Raw genomic sequence first — 23,740 nt, 5'->3', positions numbered from 1 at the left:
GAATGAGAGACAAAAAAAATGTATGTCTTCTTAATTTGGGGAAAAATATTCCCTCATTTTCTCATTTCTAAAATATATAGTAACATGGTTTGGATTATATTACTATAAATTCAAATATTAGATAGGTATGAAGTCATTTAAACAACTGTACCAAGTCAACTTTTTCATTAAAACTTAACTGACTCAAGAAAAATTCTAATTTTCTAGATGAATTTAGATTTTTAAAATAGAATTCTGTTAAATTCTCTTACATATTTGACAAATAGTGTGTTGCCCAGAATATTTATTGAGCCTCTACAAAATACTACACGTGGCGTTAGGTGTACAACACAAGTTGGTTATTTATTTATTTATTGTCAGTTATTAAAACTCAGACTAAAGGGGCAATGGGATAAACTAAATCCTTGCTATAAAAGTGTGTCCCTCAGAACAGCAACAGCAATAACAACACCTGAGAGCTTGTTAGAAGTGCTGAATCTCAGGTCCACCCCAGGTCTATTCAACCAACATTTTATCAAGATCATCACAATATTTTGATGCACAAATAGAATTTGAGAATCACAGGACTACCGATGAAGAGTTAACGTCTGGGTAAAGATATACTTGGGCTTGGGAAAGTCTATAAAATGAAGACTGTTACATGCAGAGATTGGATGTATAAAAATAAGTGGATGCTCCCCCCCCCTCAGAAATCTGCTAAAATACAAAGAAATTGAGAGATGAGCCAGATGTGGGCGACCTAAAGAAAGATAGAGCATGTCATCACTGAAGTCAGCTTTAAAGAGACTATATCCTGTTTTCATAATTACTGTTCTGTACTTCAATGTAAGAAGAAACTATAGGTGGATCATGTACCCTTCAGTTAATTTCATCCATCACTCCCATAGCTGTTTGCAGGTAGGTCTGAAGGCAGAAATCTGTTCATTTTGGCATTTCATAGTGTTTGCACACAGTTGGTGCTCAACAATGCGTGCTTCATAATAATTGCTAAACTTCATAATAATTAATTCTGTTATCACCACGATTTATACATTTAAAGTGGGTGAATTTGATTAAGTAATATATACCTCATTAAAATTATTAAATTAAGAAATGTATGAATACTAAGTATGAAATATCTGTTATATCTGATACTATTTGGGGGATTAATCTTTTCTGTTGATTATTAATCAAAAGAATAAAAGATGCTATAGAAGAAATGTTTTATTCTTCCTTTTTAGTGAAAGAGAAAAATAATCATTTGTTTCCTTTCAGCTTTGGCTCCAACGTTTGAAATGAATCCTATGAAGAAAAAGATCTTGGCTGCTAAAGGAGGAAGGGTCATAATTGAATGCAAACCGAAGGCAGCACCCAAGCCAAAATTCTCATGGAGTAAAGGGACAGAGTGGCTCGTCAACAGCAGCAGGTCAGTTCGGAAACTAGAAATCCAATCGCAATGTACTATTTGGCTAAGTTCGTTTTAAAGAGGACTACTGTACATGTTGGTTCTTCCAACTTCTCTGTGCAGAAGACACCATAATTCTAAGATAAACGGAAGTAAGAAATACCCTTCACTGTTATGTTATAAAAAAGTTCAACTTTTAGGCTTCTATAATTTATAAGGAATTTAGAAAATTGAGACTCATGGATTTGTTTTGTAAATTGCCCATGCCCTCAGGAAATAATGAACAATGGGAAACAAAATGGGATCTCTGACTTACTTTTCCCCTAACAAGGACTTCTGTATCCATTTATATTTGATTTAATTTTATGTAGTTAGCCTATGAAATATTTCAGTAGAAAAAATATAAAGGTAATTTCAAAGAATAAATCATCCTTCCTATCTTTTTATTTAAATTTTTTTTTAATGTTTGTTTTATTATTTTTGAGAGAGTGAAAGAGACAGAGTATGAGCACGGGAGGGGCAAAGAGGGAGAGGGAGACACAGAATTTGAAACAGTCTCCAGGCTCTCAACTGTCAGCACAGAGAACGATGCAGGGTGCAAACTCACAAACTGTGAGATCATAACCTGAGCAGAAGTAGGACACTTAACCAACTGAGCCACTCAGGCACCCCCTCCTCATCATTTTAAATAAATTGGAATTTCTCATCTTCCTAACAAGTACAACATTACCAATGTTTTGGTAGCTTTAGGATAAAACATAAAGCATGTGGCTTCCATAGTATTTATTTAAAAGCCACATTGAATGGTTTCTATAAAGTTCCTAGAAGAAGATAAGGTAATATTGAGTACAAAATTAAGGAGAAGAGAAAGTCAGGATAGGAAATGGGATGTGAAGGTGGGGGAGAAGGAAGTACTATAGAAAGTGAAAGGAGCATATAAAAAGGCCCTGAGGCAGGGAATATAGGATGGTGAAAATTCAAGAATTATGGTTTGCCCTTAGAAGAAAATGGAGGAGAGTTTTAAGAAATAGAACATAGTAATCCAGCTCATCAATAATGTTTTCTATGCTAGGGAGCTTGGACCCCATCTTTGACTAACCAAATCTGTCTAAAGGCTTAAATAAGGGAGAAAAATAAACTTTTTGCATTCAAAAAGAATATTCTAGCAGAAGTGTATAAGATAGATTTCTTCACAATAATAACAATAAAAAGTAGGCAAGGTGGGTAGTATTATCTCTATTTTGATATATCTAAAGCCTGGAAAGTTTAAATAAACTTTTGAAAGTATATTGATAATCTCCATACTGAAACTTCAACTTGTGTCCTATTGACATGGAATGAACACAGTTCTCTTATTAGGATGTCCACAAGTGTGGCTGTGTAAGGGACAGAGATAGTGGAGGGGAGGGAGTGCAGAGGGACAGTAGTTACTTTCACAAACACATTAACTTTTAAAGTGAATACACTTGACTAAGAGTTATTAAGACCTTAGCAAAATGATGCTAGAAAACTCAGTGTTAAAGGAAGAATTAATTTGTTCAGTTTTCTGTGGAAACATAAATGATCAAACAATGAGCACTGCAGAGACAGTGATCAAAGGGAAGTCCTTTTTCTGGGTATTTACCACCCCTGCAACAGACTTGTAGCACAGCCTCCCCTAAGCCCCACCACTAACTCTCTCCGCTACATGAAAAAAATCTTGCTCTGATTCTGATGAGGATCAATGTCATGAGCCTCTCTGACCAAGGATTTCTCAGAGCCTTGTTTCATGTACTTGTTTTCTCTAAATGTCAACATGTGTTCAAAAAGGAAAAGAAATGTCTAGCTTGTAAAATCTTACTATTTTAATCCTGTCAGAATATTTTTAGTCTTTGAATCAAATTCTATTACTTCTTGATAAAGAGACTCTATAAATCCAATTTTTGCTCACTGCTTTGATCCATTAATTTTTCAGATTATAAACACCATTTTATAATAGATACAGTTCTTCACATAAAAACAAAGTTCAATGTGGTAAAATAGTATGTAGAAAGAAAGGTTCAACTAATAAATTGGTTTTAGAGACATAAAATATTTCTGTTTAAAAATAATATTCAAGGAGCACCTGAATAACTATCTTTAAGCATAACTATAATCTCATTCTGATTAATACAACCACAGAAAATGGTTCCACAGTACAGTTAGCCACACTTGATTAGTGGCTTGTAAAATGGTTTATGTAATATTTCCTATCAGTAGAAAGGAAACATAAATCTTGACAAATTGTAGTTGGGTCCTCAATTGTATGATTTTATTTGGAGCTAAATGATATACATTTTACAACAGAATTTATTAGTAGTTGTTCATTTCATATCTAATGGACTGCTATCAGCTCTAAAGTGATCTTCATCTGAGTCATTTATGTGAGAGTATCTATAAAATTGTCTTCTTCTCTAGAGTAAGTATGCTCTAACAATTAACAAATAAGATGAAGTTTATCCTGGAGTAATTTTGGCAAAGTGAGTGATTGATTTATTAAAGACTAGGTAGTTCCTAGTTTATTGGACTGCTTATCCATATCAAATTATCTGAAAATAAGGATAAGATCATGGGAGTTTAATCTATGTTGATTTAAGAATAGGGACCATTAGGAGCAGCTGGGTGGCTCAGTTGTTTAAGGGTCTGGCTCTTGGTTTCAGCTTGGTTTTTGTAAGTTCAAACCCTGCATCAGGCTCTCAGGTGGCAGTGCGGAGTCTTCTTGGGATTGTCTCTCTCTCCTCTTCTCTCTCTGCCCCTTCCATATTCATACCATCTCTGTCTCTGTCCAAATAAATAAATAAATAAACAAAAAATTTATATAAAAAAGAATTGGGACCATTATGGACCCTGTTTTATGAGAGAAAAATCAAGTTAACTAAATATTCTTACCCAAAATTAATTTTAGTGTCATGAAATAAAGGCCTGAAAGAATAGGTGAAATGAATGACATGAAGAAGAATATACTGTGGATATTAGGTTAACTGAGAGCTAATGTGAGAAAATGGAATATTAGAGTGGATTCTAGAAAGAACGATTGCTGTTGTTCTTTCCATTGCACATTGACTATAATTTTTATAGCTTCACTTGCAAAATAATGAAATGATAGTGCAGTGGAACACTGGCTAAGGGCTTACACTAGGTTTTAGTGAGAAAAAAGTGTGACACGTTACTGTTGGTACTGGTTAATATGGATTCAACGAGTGTTGGATTCAATGGGCTCAAACACAGTGATGAATTTCTGAGTCTGACAGCTGTGTGGATCCATTCCACCCCTTACAGTGGAGAACTTAGAGTCACATGTCTAAGCCTCTGCAGTATCAAATAGTTACTTTTGTGGTTATATTATTTTGATACTGCAGTTTCTCTTCAAGAAATCAAAAGTATTCTGAAATGGATTTAAGTTGGAACTGGATAAAGAGTCAAAAGGAAATCCTGGAATGTATTATTGGTGGACTTTTTGGTATTTTCTTATGTGGAGATTTTTATTAATAAGATAGATATATGGTGTTTTTCCTTTATAAAGCTCTGCCCTTAAGGTAGAATAGATGGAGAATTGTTGGCATGTGTTGTGCTAAACTTCAGAGATAAATTAAGGTTTTGGAATGGTACACTAAGGAAAGTGAAAATCTATTGATAGGTAATTCAATATTGAATCAAAATGCAAAGTATTATATAACATAGTAAAGTTATTTAATAAACACACAAGTTAAATACATCATAGTTATATATAATGAGTTTTTAGTCTCCAGCCTCTGAGGAAGAGGGAGACAGGGGGAATAGATTGAGGTTCTGTTAGTATGAAAGATGTAAGTTCCCTTGAAAGAATTTCCTACATATTAATCTGTGACAGAAGCTGTTATTAAGGGAGGTTTTAGAATATCCTTTTTCAAACATCCCTAAAAGCATATGTTTGTGTTTCTCTGTAGCTGTGGAAATGACAGTTTGTGCTAACCTTAAAGTCTGAATGAAGTCCTGAGGTCACATTTCTGGAAGACCTGGGCTCCTTTATTTCAGGCGTGTTCCACAGCAGTTTTTAAGTCACTTTATGGCAGTGTATGAAAAACCACTTGCTTCAGTTAAACTCCATGAAGTGCATTCATTCGAGAAAAGGTTGATTGACTTTTACTCAGTAATTAGTGTCTTACTCCTTCTAAGTTCCTGACACACGGATTTTCCTTTCCTAATGAATGAATGAATGAATGAATGAACGAACGAATGAATGAATGAATAGATATGTTACCTGCTGAAGACAGGGACACGAGCAAAGCAGATACAAATTCCTGACATTGGGATGTTACCATCTATTGGAAGGATAGATTAATAAGTAAAACTGAAGTATGTGTGATGGCATGCATATTAGGAGAGAAGATCTTGGAAGAGGGGTGGGATGGGGGGGGGGTGCCTGGACAGCAGTGGTGCCATGTACATGCATGCAATACTAACTAGAATTATTAAGCAAAGCCTTATTGAAGGTGCCAACATGCAAAAAGCTTTGAGATTGTCCAGGGCCTAAAAGGGCAATCAAAGGGTGAGATGGGAAATCACTGGAGGGAGCTGAGCTGCAGAGTGATCTCACTGAGCAAAAGAGTCACATGATGTGACTTATGTCACTTATGTCTTCATGTCTGGCTGACATGATGTGGAAAAGAGTCTAGAGACAGGCAAGGGTAGAAGCAAGAAGCCAGTTAGAGACGACTGCAGTAGTCCAAGAAAAAGATGAAGATGGCTTTCTAAAACAATTCATCAATGCTGAAGAAAATATTATAAACAAAGGCTAGAATGTTTCATCTTTAGAAAATGTTACTGTCTAGTAATTTGTATAAATTGTAATGATCAAAAGATAGTGTTTGTAATCTAAGACAGAATAGCAGAATGTTTCATTAAATTAGTTTTGTGAAGAATGTATTTCTCTCATCTGCATAGAATACTCATTTGGGAAGATGGCAGCTTGGAAATAAATAACATTACAAGGAATGATGGAGGGATCTATACATGCTTTGCAGAAAATAATAGAGGAAGGGCTAATAATACTGGCACTCTTGTTATTACAGGTAAGAGACCATTTGATCAATATCATTTTTTGCTAGTTTAATAGTACTTAGTTTCTAATATACTGTAAGACATGATTTACCACTAAGCTTCTAAGACATTCCATGTATTGATAAGTTTCCACCTTAAAAGCCTTGTGGACAAATCTTTTGCTTAATGAAATTGTTCCTGGAATCTGAATCTGAAAACCTCTTTCTCCCTTTGCTCAGATGTATTGTAAAAATGCATTGATTTGTATTCTTTTAATGTATCAGATAATATGATATCTAATGTTTTCTTGAATTGTGCTTTATTCCTTTTTTTTTAAATGTGTAGATCCCACGCGAATTATATTGGCCCCAATTAATGCTGATATTACCGTTGGAGAAAATGCTACCATGCAGTGTGCTGCATCCTTTGATCCCGCCCTGGATCTCACATTTATTTGGTCCTTCAATGGCTATGTGATTGATTTTAACAAAGAGAACATTCATTACCAGAGGAATTTTATGGTATGTGTTTTAAGTTTCATCTTATTAACATTCCAGTGACCCCCATGTGTCTACATTGCAGCTCCTTTTACTACAGTCATTTATACGAGACTGAAACACAGGCCAAAAAAATAAACAAAAAAGCATTTCATGGGTTTACTTATAGTAATTAACTGTAGCACCCCTGAACCTTTTTAAAAATGGCTAGCTGTAAGGATTCTGGTAGAGATATCAATCAGTACATATTCATTGGGCTTTAGACCCATTTTTCATTTAATTTTAATGTAATTTTTATATTGCTGTTTACTCTGGCTCATTGTATCTGTACTCTTGGATCTAGTGCCTTTGTATTCATTTTAAATAATAGCATTGAGCTGCTCTTTGGTTATAATGGTGATTTTAAGGCATTTCTCTTATTCTTTGAGGGTAAGAAATAGACAAAATATGTATACACGAGGGTTTGAAGAACGAGTCAAGTGATTTTTAGAAGGGTTGAATGGCTGTATTTTTAGAATAGGAAATCATACATGACACAAATCCTATAATTAAACATAATGGTGTCCTTGTACAGAAATAAAGAAAGGAAAAGGAAAAGACTGGTAAGTAATGTAAGAATACTGACGTGCATAGGAACATCGCTGGTATAAGAGAGGACTGTCTAGGTTACAGTGAACAGTTGACCCTTGAACCACATGGATCTGAACTTCTAGGTCCACTTACACGTGGAAGTTTTTCAGTGAGTACAGTACTATAAATGTATTTGCTCTTCCTTGTGATTTTTTCCTTCATAATATTTTCTTTTCTCTAGCTTGCTTTATTGTCGGGATACAGTGTATGATTCATCTAACATACAAAATATGTATTAATTGACCACTTAACTATTAGTAAATTTTCTGGTTGGTAGAAGGCTCTTGGTAGTTAAGTTTTGAGGGAGTCAAAGTTATAATGGATTTTCAACCTGTGCAGAGGTTCAGTGCTGCTAACCCCCATATTGTTCAACAGTCAGCTCTATATAAAAGGTAAATTGGGGCGCCGAGGTGGCTCAGTTGGTTAAGCATCCGACTTCAGCTCAGGTCATGATCCCAAGGTGCTGACATCTAGCTCAGAGCCTAGAGCCTGCTTCAGATTCTGTATCTCCCTCTCTCTCTGACCCTCCCCTGCTCACACTGTCTCTCTCTCTATCTCTCAGAAATAAATAAAACATTAAAAAAATTTTAAAAAGGTAAATTGGCCACATTCTTACCTGTCTGTTCCTAGAAATGCTATTTTTTATGAGCCTAAAAACGTCCTTAGAATGTATGCTTACTAAAGAAAACTAATTTAATTTTAGAGGTTAATTATCAATATAGAAATAGAAGTTTGAATTAACTCTATGGAATATGTGGGATTTTTGAAGTCCTATGAAACCTTAAGATTTCATAGGATTTAAAATATATAAGTCCTATATATTTAAGATTTCATATATACTTAAAATAGCATGTTTTCAAATTGTCTAGCTTTAAAAAAAATTCTTCTAGAAATGTATACTTTAAAAGGCCAAAACAAGTATTCAACCAGGTTGAGTGACACTTATTTTAACTAGAAGGAACATATCTTCTTAAATTTTTATTAGATAGATTCATAAAACTACTATCAATGTAAGAATAAATATGTATACTTTCTACATCTTAAATGTAAATCTAACAGATCTAGCTATAACTGGAAATTTACTGCAAATCTGCTGATTGTCTTTCAGTTTTTGAACCAAACTTAAACTTTAAAAAATAACAACAGGGAATTGGCCAGGAATTATTTTAATATTATATTCCTTATATGATATCTCTCAAGATATTTTGGTATGTTGAATCATACATGTTCCCAACATTAGTAAAATTAGGACTGATATCTTTAATAATTTCCTCAAATTGTGTTTAATTTGGCAAGTAAGGCGAGTGCTACTCAGTTTTCACTCATTTTATGGGGAAAAAAAGTGAGCTAAATAGAGATCTTACTTAAAAGAAAAAGACTTTGCAACAATTTGCTGAAACTTCATATTTGGAGCTCCTTTATGTACTTTAAAATAATAGTTACATTATGTTTTGTGATGTAAATAAACATTTCAAAAAAAGAAAGGAATAAAGGAGAAAAGGAAGGAAAAGAGACAGGGAGAAGAAGGAAAGGAAGAAAGGAAAAAAGGGAAAAAAGAGCCTGGTGGTTTAACAAGAGATGAAAATAAAGAAACAACTGGAATAATAGTTAAGAAATAAATTAAAAATTTGATCATAAAAACATAGAAGACTTTGGTAATTACTTACTGGAGTCCTATTGCGGATGACAGCCACAAAAGTTCATGTGCTTGTTCCTCAGCTAATCCAGAGCACAGCTCACTGCAGGCCATGCTTTGGCCTCACCAACTCGGGTTTCAGCTTTATTCCACCAAGTTATGATCACTGTTGGAACACATATTCACTAGCTAACTATGTAACTTAATTGAGTAAAAATGTAAAATGCACGTTTGGAGCACATTAGATGGACAGGCCGGCCTGATTCAGATCTTTAAATAATTAAAAGAACCTAGATAAGACATTTATTTTAAAATAAGTTATTAAACTTAATTCTGTCTTTTGTACCAAAGACCAATAAAGTCTTCCCTTGCATCTTCCTTCCCTTTTGAAGCCAACTTCAAAGTCCCACTTCACTGCTAAATGTAGGATGCGAAGGTTGAGTAAAAACAGCATGTGTGTTTGATCCATCTCTTAGTAGATCATGCTAATGACTGGTAATTGCCGCTGGGTGCATTATCAGACCACTCTCAAGAAGGAGTGGTTCTTCCTACGTCAAGCGCAGCGAGGTAGCACAAAGGAAGGGACATCGCTTACTGTGTTTCTTGATTATTTACATTGCATGGGCAAATATGTCAGTACATAATTTTAGGGGGGTGGTTTCTTCGATAATGTTTTGATTTTTAATTCTGGCACATTTCATCAATTAGCGTATATCCTTTTGTTCATTTGAAAATATTGTACTGAGCACATACCAAAAGAAGGGACCATCATGGGCACTAGGGTGAATAAAACCCTGTATAAGATAAACACAGGCACTGGTCCAAAATGAATTAGAGGCACCCTGTGAGTTTAAAATTCACATGTAAATGATCTGATAGCTATCAAAACCGATGTCTTCATTAGTTTTAATAAATTTAATTGCTAAAAATTAATATCAGAAGCTCTAATTAATGAAGAATGAATATATAAATCAAAATGTAAGGTTTTCATTTCCAGAAAGTAAGTTTTTATTTTCCAGTTTAGTTTCAATGACAAATTTTATTCAGTGTCAAGTAGGCTTTGATTTTAGCTTGCTGTTCTTGACTTTGACCACAACGTGGCAACCTTACATAAGGTTTCAAATTTCACAGCCTAGAATTATTGGGACTTGAAGCTTTATGAAATTAAACAAATATACTTTCCCATACTTAGGTCTAAGATGTGTGATTATAGGTAATTAAAAATTTTTACTTTATATTTTTTCAATTATATTCATATAATTATCAGGAAAAAAGTAACTACATTTTTGAAGAGGTGTGTTTCTTTTTTTAAGTTTATTTATTTTTATTTGAGAGAGAGAGTGCGGGAAATACAGAGACAGACAGAAAGAGAGAGAAAATCCCAAGTAGGCTCCATGCTGTCAGTATGGAGCCCAACACAGGACTCCATCTTAGAGACTGTGAGATCATGACCTGAGCGGAAATCAAGATTAGGGCACTTAACAGACTGAGTTACCAAGGACCCCCAAGGTGCATTTCTTTTAAGAATTTATAGTAAGCTCACAAAAAAATAAAAATTACATTGCCATTACATTTAATGATCTCGCTTTACACAAAACTCTTTTGAATTGATTATTTAAAAAATATAAATACTAACTTTAAATATGTGTGTGTGGAAACACCATACTGATTATAGAAAAAAGTAAATATCTAACTTACCTGCTATGTCATTTATTCTTTCATTCATTCAGTAAATAGTCACTTAGTGTTATATTATTATGTAATCAGCTTCAGTAAATGTTAAGTTTGAACTTCTGCATAAGAGGGTAGTAAGAATTATATATATGAGGGGCACCTGGGTGGCTCAGTCAGTTTAGCATCCGACTTCGACTCAGGTGATGATCTCACGGTTCGTGGGTTCGAGCCCCACGTCGGGCTCTGTGCTGACAGCTAGCTCAGAGCCTGGAGCCTGCTTCTGATTCTGTGTCTCCCTCTCTCTCTGACCCTCCCCTGCTGACGCTGCCTCTCTCTCTCTCTCTCTCTCTCAGAAATAAATAAAACATTAAAAAAATTAAAAGAATTATATATATGAATCATAAATTTAAAAAATTGAAGGTTTGATACAATATGCTTATAAGCAGTTTATCTGTCATTCTTTTATTCTATCGAAGGTATGTGGCAAATAAAATTTTCAAGTCCAACTATAAAATGCCTTTTATTTTGATTTTCCAGTTTAATTGCTGCTTACTCCCTTAAATATAAAAGACAGTATCATTTCACTTATCAATTTAATTTATAATCCCTTTTGTTCTGGAAAGGACTTAAGACTACACACACATACACACACACACACACACAAACTTACTTGTAATATACAATTTTATGCCTCTCCCACAGTGGTACCTTATCTGTGTAAATTACTTTTTTTTTTCAATAACCATCTAACTTTTGACGCAGACTTTGAGTCATTTTCTGTCAAATATTTGACAACAGTCTTCCTATCAGAGCCATTATCTTAGTTAACCACATGAGTTTAAACTTTCTAATTCTAGTTACTGCCACAATAATATCTTCTTTCCATTTTTCTTAATACAAATGTTAAAATTGAAATTTGGCAAGAAGTTATTGTGTATCTGTTTTGAATTCACAAATAGCTTATGAATTGTTCAGACCAGTCCTAGGATCTAGGATTCATTTTGTCACTTCTTATTGTGTGACCCTGAGCCCGTACCTAAACCTCTCTAAACTTTCAGAGTTCTGTCTCCACAAAATTCTATTAATAATTCACTTACTTCATTCAGTTGCTTCACTGGGTTTGCAAAACTGGTTACTTCATAATACTTTATGAGGATTCAGTGAGAGAATGCCTATAAAGTGCTTGGTACAGTGTTGGCAGATTGTAAGCAGCTATTATTAATAATACGCTGTATTGTGAGCAATCATTCTGCATTGAAATTTCCAGAGGCTCTTCCCACATTGGTTTTTTCAGCTTACCAATCTCAATTTTTCATACTTTAATTGTTGCTCTGCTGCTGTACTGGATACCTAGTCTGAAACAAAAAGTTCTAGCTACATCCTTGTTGCGGGCAGTTGAGAAGTAGGGAGGGTTAACATTTATTGAGTGCTTTCTGTTTGGCCAGCACTGGGTTAAATGTTTTTCATGTGTTTCTCCATTGATCTCCACAGCAATCCTATATGAAACATGTATTATTGTGATTTTTCTTAAGTTTCAAGTTGAAGAAATTGAGGATTATAAAGGTTAAGTAACTTGCCCAAAGTCATCGTACTACTTGTTGGTGACAAGGAGGATTTGAAACCAAAAAGCTCTGTCTGCAGACTGTGTGGCCTTCACCACTTTGATTTCTCATCCACTGGTTAATACTCATGTCTATGTTTACTTATATGATCTCCCTCCCGTTGTTTGAAGCACTATAAGACAGTACTGTGCAACTCACAATTTATTCTATAATTGTGTTTAATGAACTTTTGATGTTTACTCAAGTTTATCTGAATTACTTCACTTTCCCTATACAATTAGCAAACTTGGCAATACATTGTAAATCAAGTCCACGTGATTTCCACTGGTCTTTAGTTGTAGGCAATTCTTTCTGATCTCCTTTAGGTAGATAGGTATGTATGTGTGTTTGCATGTGTATGGGTGCACATTTGTTTTGCCTGTACATACAAAACATGAAACATACAAAACATACATTCAAAACATGAAAAGATTTCTTACCCTATGGTTTTCCTTTTAAAAGAAAATATTTAAACATTTTTTAAAATATAATTTATTGTCAAATTGGCTAACATACAGTGTGTACAGTGTGCTCTTGGTTTTGGGAATAGATTACGGAGGTTCATTGCTTACATACAACACCCAGTGCTCATTCTAACAATTGACCTCCTCAATGCCCATCACCCATTTTCCCCTTTCCCCCATCCCTCATCAATCCTTGGATTGTTCTGTGTATTTAAGAGTCTCTTATGGTTTGTCTCCCTCCCTCTCTGTTTATAACTATTTTTCCCCATCCCCTCCCTTCCCCCATGGTCTTCTGTTAAGTTTCTCAAATTCCACATATGAGTGAAATATTAATTCTATAGAACATGTCACAAAATGGTGCTTAAATTTGAGTCCTATGTGTTCCATACTAGAAGATGTTATGAATTTGAACAGAAATTTTGCCTCTGCACATCCAAAGGGAGAGACAGAAGGGGAGAGGGAGACAGGAAAGGAAGGAATAATAATAAAAGTTTTATTGGTTCTCTGTTACTCCTAAGCAAGAAGGTGATGATTGTCCAGAATGATGGGGTAGAAGTTGGAGGAGAAAGAGATTAGGCCGTCATCCAGACAAGGATCGAATTAGAACTGAAGAAAGTAGAGCAGAAGACCAGCAAGCACAGCAGTATGATGCAGGCCCTGAAGTGGTGGTTCTAAGCCAGGAGCAATTCCCCCCCCCCCCCCCCCCGGGGGACTTTGGCCATATGTAGAGACAATTTGGATTGTTACTACTACGAGGAGGAGGGAGAAGGGCTATGTTTTATGGGCATCTGATTAGCACAGTTGTTGCTAAACATCCTATAATGCTGAGGACAGTCCCTCACAACAAAGAATTATCTGGTCCACCTTGTCAGTAGTGCCAAGATTGAGAAACTACTGTCAAGGACGATGAAAAGGGAGACTTAGACATAAAGAGAGTGACCACTGAAAGATTTTAAGTATGACATGTTGGAAAAATTATATTATTTTGAGCAGATGAGAATGCTTAGGACAAAAAAAATATAAGGGGCTAGCTAAAACATTTTCCAAAATAGTATGAGTGCTAGAGGATGATAGATTTCATGTGTTTTGTGAATTTAAGACTTAAATTTTGATGGGCAGTGGGAGAAAGAAGGAAATGTGTAAAACATATATAGTCCCCTAACATAGTTTTCTGACCCCCACAAAACTCAAAGGCATTCTTCCTGTTGCTAAATCCTTTTTCTGCTCTTGAGTAATTAATTGATAAGCATTAGAGCATTTGTGATAAACAGATGGAGCATTCTGTTATACTTCGCTCTGTCTAAACATATAACTTTATTGACCTTCCTTTCACTGCCCTAATAAACCTTTACTAACATCTAACTGTTGTCTTTTGTTTGCCATTTTCTATCTGTAGCAAACACCCCCTAGTCTGGTCCTTAGTACACATTTGTTGATGTCAATGCTAAGTAAGTGTAATTAAGGACATAGAGCAGCAAGACTTTGTTCTTCAGAAATGTCCTGGCTTGGAAAATGTCCAAAAATTAAATGTAAAGTTAAAGTCCCCTCTGCTTTACATAGAACTCCTTACATACTTAAGCATCATTCTGGCAAAATATGATAAGCATTTAAATAAAAAGAGGGAGAAATAAATGTTTAATATTTTGGTATCTTAATTATAAAATGTGAAATTTTATAATTTCACATCATGGACTTTGATGTTTTATTTATATCACACCAGCAATACACTATTTTTTCACTAGCTGGCATATCCTAAAAATTCTATATAATTTTTTTGTTTTGTTTTTAAGAACAGAACATTATCTAAAGATATGAAGTTTTGTTCTGGTTTGGCCCTTGACCAAGTTTTATGTCCTTGGTCAAAACAGTCACTTTGAGCCTTATGCTTCTCATCTATCATATAAGGAAGTTAGTCCACCTCTTAAGTTTTAAAATAACAACAACAGGGGCGCCTAGGTGGCTTAGTCGGTTGAGCGTCCGACTTTCGCTTGGGTCATGATCTCGCGGTTCGTGGGTTCGAGCCCCGTGTCGGGCTCTGTGCTGACTGCCAGCTCAGAGCCTGGAGCCTGTTTCGGAGTCTGTGTCTCCCTCTCTCTCTGACCCTCCCCTGCTCATGCTGTCTCTCTCTCTCTCTCTCTCCTAGAAATAAATAAAATGTAAAAAAAAAAAAAAAAAAAAGAATGGAGCCAGTCCTACAGATTGCTCTGTAAAAAAAAAAAAAAAAAGAATAAAATAACACAATAAGTTTTTAGCAACAGAATCCTTTTGAAAAGGGAATTTAAATCAGAAGCCCAATAAATAAAAAAGATGAAGGTGAGGTTGCTGTCCCACAAAACTTCATGGGATTGAGTCCCACGTCAGGCTCTGTGCTGAGCATGGAGCCTGCTTAAGATTCTCTCTCAATCTCTCTCTCTCTCCTCTCTCTCTCACCCTCTCGCCCTCTGCTCCTCTCCCTTGATTGCATGCTCCCTCTTAAAAAAGAAAAAAAAGAGTGCAAATATTGTGTTTAAAAATAAATAAATAAATAAATAAATAAATAAATAAATAAATAAATAATATTGTCCCCAATAATCAAAACTGGACTCCTCAACCATAAAAATGGCCAAATTTAAGGATATTCAACATTTCCATTGATTCTGTAAATACTTAGTGACATCTTATAGCACTTCCCTAATTTAAGTTTTATGATGATATTACTTCATTTTCATAAGATTTTTAAGTTATATCTTTAAAAATTTTTTTCACATTCAATCTTAATGCTGAAGCATTACATAAAGTAACCCTAACTTGATGTGAGTAATATTAGGAAATTAGTGTTAACTATATTACATGTGAAAATGGTTTTGGAATTATGTAAGAGAATGACCATTTTTGGAGATTCAATCTAATATTTTGAGGAATGAAAGTGTGATAATATCAGTTATTCTCTTTTCAAGTGTTCAATAAAAGATGGACTCATTGTAGATAGAGACAAGGAAAGACAGAGCTAGCTGGCCAGTAATTAGATAAAGCAAACATGGTAAACTCATAATTGTTGAATCTAATGGTTGGTATACAGATGACCATGGTAGTATTCTATTTTCTTATGTTTGGACCTTTAAATAAGTTAAGAACTTAATAAATAAATATGTAAAATAATAGCATTGTATTCTTTCTGCTATGAGAAGATACCCATTTTTACCTACAAAACTGTGAACTTAAATCCTATTGTCTGATTCATAAAGCAGTACCTTGGAAACAGTTTAACAGTGGTTAGCCAGTAATGTGTGTTAATTGTGGAGCCTTCCACCAACCTTTCAACTTAAAATCTCAAATTCCTTGTCTCTAAAATGGAAATATAAATAGTATTTCCCTGCGTATTATAAATATTAATAAGAAAATGTTTGTAAAGTAGCTAGCATATTGCCAGACATATAAAGTCACTTAATAAATTAGATCAGATATTCCAAGGAGTTCAAGAATAGTGACCACAGTAGAAGCAGCGATAACACAGTTAACAGGTGCTGTTTGATAATAATATTAGTAGCAGAAGTATTCTATCAACAGCAACAGTATTAGCAGTAGTAGTGGCTGTAGTTATAGTACTATTATGCCCTGTTCCCTAAAATATGACTAAGAATAATTTCTACCTCACAGAGTTGCTGTCAATAGCAAGTGAGTCTGCACACATAGAATATTTATTTATAATAGTCCCTGGCACCTATGAAACCCTAACTTTTTGCTATAAATTGTGTTGGTGATAGTGGTATTGAAGTTTGTAATTGCAGCGATATATCTGCTATAGATATTCCTTTTTTAATCTAATAAGCCAAAACTAAAAAAGAATTCCTTTAATTTCTCATAGATATAGTGTGTATCAAACATGTTTAATAGCTTTTGCTTGTAAGTTTCTAGAACATTCTTCTTAAAGGATATTCTTTCCTTCAGCCTGTACTGCCTCTTCCATCTGAAATTCAATGGAACAAAATTGATGTTTTTGATATATACCCATTTTGAGCTCTAACCTTTATCTAGACCCTGTATGTACCACATAACCTATTTCTTTGTTCACTATGATTAATTCAATTTACAACTTAGTAATTCAGATTCATTTATACTGCAGAGATGAATTTGTAGATTTAGCTCATTGGGGAGGGAGAAAGAAGGAATGGGCATTTGTATTTTGGAAGTCTTTTGATTTAAATTTGGGAAATTTCTAAGTGGTAAACCACATATACACTTTGGAACATCCCTGAGCTGTGCTATCACAATTTCCAGTATGTGATTCAACTCTCCTCACATGAAGAGAAGCATTTTGTAATTCAGCCAAGCTGTGGTTTTTTAGTGAAAATATAGAGAGCATTCATATCTAATTTGTGGCTAGAATGTGCTGAGGTCCATGATCTTTACTTGCTTTGTAAGCGTTCTGCTGCCCACTGAGAACCTCAGCTTCTCCTGAGGTATGGAAAGAGCTATTACCATTTATAAAAACTTCAAGAAAGCTCTTATATACACACAACTATATTGGAAATGGTATAGTATATTTTTCCCTTGCTTTCCTTCTTGAGATGTTCCAGTGCCACACCTGTACCAAATATAGAGCAAATGAAATAAATGTAAAGTTGCTTATTATTACAAGTATAAGGCAATGATATACAAGTAGTCTATCATTACCTATCTAAGTCCTAATGTTTAAAACACATCTGATATTTATGTTATTTTAACATTAAACTTTTATAATAATTTAATTAAAAGTTTAAAAAGCTTATTCTAAAGATTCAAATATATACATTTAATATAATATGTTGGGGCATCTGGGTGGCTCAGTTGGTTAAGCATCAGACTTCGGCTCAGGTCAGATCTCATGGTTCGTGGGTTCGAGCCCTGCATCAGGCTCCCTGTGCTGACAGCTCAGAGCCTGGAGCCTGTTTCGGATTCTGTGTCTTCCACTTTCTCTGGCCCCCCGCTCACTCATGCTCTGTCTGTCTCTGTCTCAAAAATAAATAAACTATAAAAAATTTTTTTAGTATAATATGTTAAGACATAAAATGGTTTGTGTTTTCATTACATGTGAAAAGCATAAAAATCATGCCACATTATTTCTCTGAGAATAAAATAACTGAATATGTAAACAGCAATATCTTTCAAATTGAGATTCTGGAGGAAAAAAGGTATTTTATTAAGAAAAAAAGGAATATTAGGTATAGAGAATGCAAATATTTTACAAAGGCAATTATGGTGTCACAACTTGTTTATTTTTATATTATTTTTCTGCCCTTAACTTTTTTTATTCTGAGGTTGAATCAAAACATTTTAAATTCTGAAGTGTTTTATTTTTTTAAATTCCAGTCTAATCACATGACTCATTGAAATAGTGTGAGTTAAGCAACAGGATTAGCCTTCATTTATGCATAGGGAGCAGCCAGAGTAGTGAGTTCACGTAATGCAAGCGTATAGTAGAACTAAGTGCTTTTTATTTTTATGCAAACAATAGTTTCCTCAATTATAACTTGTCTCATGTCATAAAAACTTAAAAAGATTTTTCTTAATATCCTTCCATTAATAAACATTTAGTGTTACAGTACAGTGCTATTAAGAACGTGAAAACACACTGAAGCAGTATGCTTTACAAATATATAGTGTTTAAATTCTATTATTCTACTATAATTATTTTAGTTTTCCTCACTAGATAATTACTCATGGGGGAGGGGGAAGGGAGGAATGGGCGATTATATTTTGAAAGTCTTTTGATTTAAATTTGGGAAATTTCTACATGGTGAACCACATACACACTTTGGCTAATGTGCCAATTAGCTTCTATGATAGCTCAAGAAAAATTTGTTACTACTTTCACTAACACACATTTATTCTCTCCTTACCTCAAATATTTTTAACAAAATATTTATAAATAAGACAATAGTATTTCTTTATTTAGTAAGACACTATGAGGAGTCAGGCCAACTACAAAGGATCACAGTATTTTTCCTTCTGAAATGAAGTACAAGTTCCAGGAGTTGTGAAAACCACTCTCAGTTTTTATTTGCTAGCAGGCACTCACAGAACTCCCTGAACACTATTATACTTATGGTCACAGTTCATTACAGGAATACAAATTAAAATCAACCAATGGAAGAAGTGCGTAGGGCTTGGTCTAGGAAAAGAACGAAATACAGAGCTCCCATTGTTCTCTCTGTGTGGAGTCAAGATACTTTATCAGCTTAGGTGTGTGGTGGTATGCATAGAGTATTGCCAACCAGGGTTGCTCACCTGAGTTTTTGTGTCCAGAGATTTTACTGGGGCTTAACCATGTAGGCATTGTTGATTGCCCAAGTGGTTAATGGCAGTCTCAAGATTGACTGATACCACATGACCAAAGCCCCTACCTAAGTCACTAGACAGTTTTAGACTAAACCTATATAGATGTCTCTACTACCCATTCTAAATCACGTTGTTAGTCTATCCAGTATCATCCAAGATATCTGGGCAAAGAAAGACAATATAGATCACCTTCCAGAAGCTGAGGGAATATCAGACCTCTCTTCGGGCAAGGCCATATTCTTTACAACACATATAGGTTTTTGGAAAACTCAGAGGTTTCCATTCTTATATGTTAACTGCATTCTTTTTTCTATAAATGTATATATTATGGCTAAAACTTTATTTCCTAATGAAATTAGTTCATTGGTTTGAACTATATTATTAATGGCAGTTGATCTCATGTACATGAATTAAGAATAGTTGTTCTTAATTCAGTTATTTTATCTTATAATATTATCATTATCTTACCTGAAAAAGTCATACAAAATTACTAAAATAATTTAATAAAACATTTTAGATAATAGATATTTATTATTCATTTGTGCAATATTTATTTGGTGAATATATATTGAATTTCCCCTGTATATCAGATATTACAATAATTAACTTGTATATAATAATATATAAGATCTATTCCCCCCTCAAAAAATTACTGGTTAGTACAAGACAGCTTTACACATATATAACACAAGGATGCAATGATGAACAAAACAGGCATGCTTCCTCCCCACATAAAACTTACAGCCCTTCAGGAAGACCAACTTTAACCATACATTTGTACAAATATTTTATTGCAATTGAGATGAATTATATGCCATAAGGTAAAAGGTGCTGAGATAAAATATAACAAGAGAAAATGGAAAGTCTTGCTTGAGGAAATGAAGTGGTATTGGTGAGTGGAGAGTGTTACTTAGGTGAATGAGGGGATCACATTCCAGGAGAGGAAACACCATGGAGAACCAGAGATGGAAGAGAACAAGATGCCTTTAAGGTCCTAAAAAGGGAATGTTCTCCTAAAGAGCAGAGTAAGTGAAATGGGGGCACGAGGTGAGCTGGAATATTGGACAGATCCTAGAAAATGGAGCCAGATTGGCCATTATAACACATACAGGTTTTATTCCAGGAAGGGGGAAACTTTTAAAGCTCTCAATAACTTGTATTTTTACAAAGAGGGGTGATTTGATCATATTTACATTTTTAAAAGGTCATTCTAGGTACCAAGTAAAGAATAGAGAAGAGCAAGAGTGGAGGTTGTGATCAAATAGGATATAGTACTTCAGTGAGAGACGTTGGGAGCTTAGAAAAGGAAAGAGACAGGAGGAATGGAAGGAATGGACAGATTCAAGAATTTATGATGGAATTACAAGGGAGTTGAAGAAGAGGGTTGAGAATGCCCTCAAAGTTTCTGAAAAGAGTGTCATCAGAGATGATTGGAAATTGAGTGTGTGGGAAAGTTCAAATGCTATTAGAAGCCCAGTAAAATAAGTTGAAGAGGTAGGAACGAGGTTAAAATGAATTGAGGATTAAGAGGTTTTAAAAAATGGGGAAAAAACCTAAGAACAGAAATTCAGGTTTTAAAGAATAGATATTATTCATTCCAAGCAGCCACCAAAGAATTAAGCAATTTAACGTGAAAAAAAGAAGAATAATTCTCTGACTGCCAAGGAAAGAAGATCAGAGAGAAGAGATGGGCGTAAGAGTGGGTGTCAGCAAGATCGCAGGGCGCTGGGAAAGATAAAGTCACTGGGAAACCCCTGGTAAAAATATGGCCAGCAGGACTTTTAAGAATAGAAATATGTAGTGAATGATCATTTTAATGTTGATATGCCCCACCCTGTGGGATACAGCCAAATGCATTATCTTCACTTCAGTAAACCCACCTTACTAGGGAGTACCTTGTTACTAGGTTTTATGACAAAATAGAGAAAGGGTTAAATTTCTTGTATGGTGCTCCTTGGTATGGCATAAAAATAACTGAAAAATAGAGCAGAAGGAAAATACTCTCCTACCCTAACTCTATTTTCATTTTGACTAAGATTGGTTAATGTCAAGGAACAATGTGTGTGGCTACTGACCAGTTCTTTATATGGAGATAGTAGTGTTCTATTATAACCAACTGAATCAGTCTGCTCAGATTATACCTAGCGATCACAAGCGTACCTTGTTTTACTGCACTTCATGGCTCTTTGCTGATACTGTGTTTTTACAAATTAAAAGTTTGTGGCAACTCTATGTTGAACAAGTCTGCCAGCTCTATTTTTTCCAACAGCATTTGCTCCCTTTGTGTCCCTGTGTCATAATTTGATAATTCTCACACTATTTCAAACTTTTATTATTATTATTATTATTATTATTATTATTATATTTGTTATGGTCATCTGTGATCAGTAATCTTTGATGTTACTATTGTTTTGGGTTGCCATGAATTGCACCTATATGAAACAGTGAACTTAGTAAATGTTGTGTGTGTTCTGACTGCTCCACAGACTAGCTGTTTCTGCACCTCTTTGGCCCACACCATTCCCTGACATTCACCAGTATTGAAATGCCCTCTAAGTATTTGAATAAAAGAAAGAATTTCATATGTCTCTGTCTCTGTCTCTGTCTCTCTCTATATATATGTAGATATATATATGTCTGTATGTATATGTATTTATATTTATAAATATTTAAATATATATATATTTTTTTGAGAGACAGGGCACAAGTGAATGAAGGGCAGAGAGAGAGAGAGAGAGAGAGAGAGAGAGAATCCCACAAGGGGCAAAGAGAGAAAGAGAAGGAGGGAGAAAGAGAGAAGCAGGTCCCACCCAAAGCAGGGTTTCTGCTCACCTGATTCAGGGCTTGAGCTCACAAATTGTGAGATCATGACCCGAGCTGAAGCCAGCATCTCTCACTTTGAATCAAATGCTAGAAATCATGAAGCTTAGAGAGGAAGGCATGTTGAAAGCCAAGATAGGCCTAAATCTAGGACTCTTGTGTCAGTTAGCCAAGTTGTGAATACAAAGGAAAAGATTTTGAAGGAAATTAAAAGTTCTAATCTAGTGAACACATGAATGATAAGAAAACAAAATAGCCTTATTGCTGATAAGAAGAAAATTTTAGTGGTCTAGATAGAAGATCCAACCAGCCAAAACATTCCCTTAAACCAGAGCCTAATCCAGAGCAAGTTCCTGACTATTCAATTCTTTGAAGGCTGAGAGAGATGAGGGAACAGCAGAGGAAATGTTGGAAGCTAGCAAACATCATTTCATGAGGTTTAAAGAAAGAACCATCTCCATAATGTACCAATACAAGGTAAAGCAGCAGGTGCTGATGGAGAAGCAGCAACAAGTTATCCAGATGCTCTGGCTAAGACCATTGATGAAGGTGGCCTCACTAAACAAGAGATTTTCAAATCTAGCCTTATATTAGAAGATACCATGGGGCGCCTGGGTGGCTTAGTCGGTTGAGCGTCTGACTTTCGCTTGGGTCGTGATCTCATGGTTCGTGGGTTCGAGCCCCGCGTCGGGCTCTGTGCTGTCTGCCAGCTCTGAGCCTGGAGCCTGTTTCAGTCTGTGACTCCCTCTCTCTCTGACCCTCTCTCTCTGACCCTCCCCTGCTCACTCTCTCTCTCTAGAAATAAATTAAAAAAAAAAAAAAAAAAAAAAGAAGATACCAACTAGGACTTTCATAGCTAGAGAAAAGTCAATGCCTGGCTTCACAGATTCAAAGGACTGGCTGATTTTCTTGTGAGGATTAATGCAATTGGCGGATTTAACTTGAAGCCAATTCTCATTTACCACTCTGAGAATCCTAGGGCTGTTAAGAGTTATGCAGAATCTACTCTGCATTTGCTTTGTAAATGGAACAGCAAAGCATGGATGACAGCACATCTGTTGACAATATGATTTACTGAATATTTTAAGCCCACTGTTGATCTATTGCTCAGAAAAAAAGTGACACTTTTCAAAATATTAGTGCTCATTGACAATGCACCTGATCACCAAAGAGCCTTGATGGAAATGTACAACAAGGTTAATGTTGTGTTCATGCCTGCTGACACGACATCTATTCTGCAGCCCATGGATCAAGATGCAATTTCAACTTTCAAGCTTTATTATTCCTTTAAACTTATAATTAAAGTATAACTGACAAACTACGTTTTATTAGTGTCAGGTGTATAGCATAGTAACTCAATGCATTTTGTACATTACTCAGTGCTCATCACAAGCACAGTCACCATACACCATTACAAAATTATTGTCTCTATTTTCTATACTGTACTTTTCATCTCCATGACTTGTTGATTTTATTTTTTTTAATATTTTTTTATTTATTTCTAGGAGAGAGAGAGAGAGAGACAGCGTGAGCAGGGGAGGGTCAGAGAGAGAGGGAGATACAGACTCCGAAATAGGGTCCAGGTTCTGAGCTGGCAGTCAGCACAGAGCCCGACGCAGGGCCCGAACCCACGAACCGCGAGATCATGACCTAAGCGAAAGCCGGACGCTTAACCGACTAAGCCACCCAGGCGCCCCTAT

At 35.1% G+C, this 23,740-nt stretch overlaps 1 protein-coding gene across 2 annotated transcripts in view; it reads left to right on the top strand.

The window, feature by feature from the left end:
- CNTN1 (contactin 1) overlaps window positions 1-23,740 on the top strand; it is a 174,141-nt gene that overhangs the window by 36,074 nt on the left and 114,327 nt on the right. For both annotated transcript variants that reach the window (XM_039249355.1, XM_039249357.1), the window contains exons 11-13: window positions 1,255-1,405; window positions 6,326-6,453; window positions 6,767-6,942. In XM_039249355.1, coding sequence (XP_039105286.1) covers window positions 1,255-1,405; window positions 6,326-6,453; window positions 6,767-6,942 — 455 coding nt within the window. The remainder of the gene's footprint in view (window positions 1-1,254; window positions 1,406-6,325; window positions 6,454-6,766; window positions 6,943-23,740) is intronic.

Source organism: Hyaena hyaena, unplaced genomic scaffold, assembly GCF_003009895.1.
Source record: "Hyaena hyaena isolate Hyena2069 unplaced genomic scaffold, ASM300989v1 scaffold_334, whole genome shotgun sequence".
NCBI classification, from domain to species: domain Eukaryota; kingdom Metazoa; phylum Chordata; class Mammalia; order Carnivora; family Hyaenidae; genus Hyaena; species Hyaena hyaena.
This window is presented reverse-complemented; position numbering and strand designations above follow the sequence as displayed.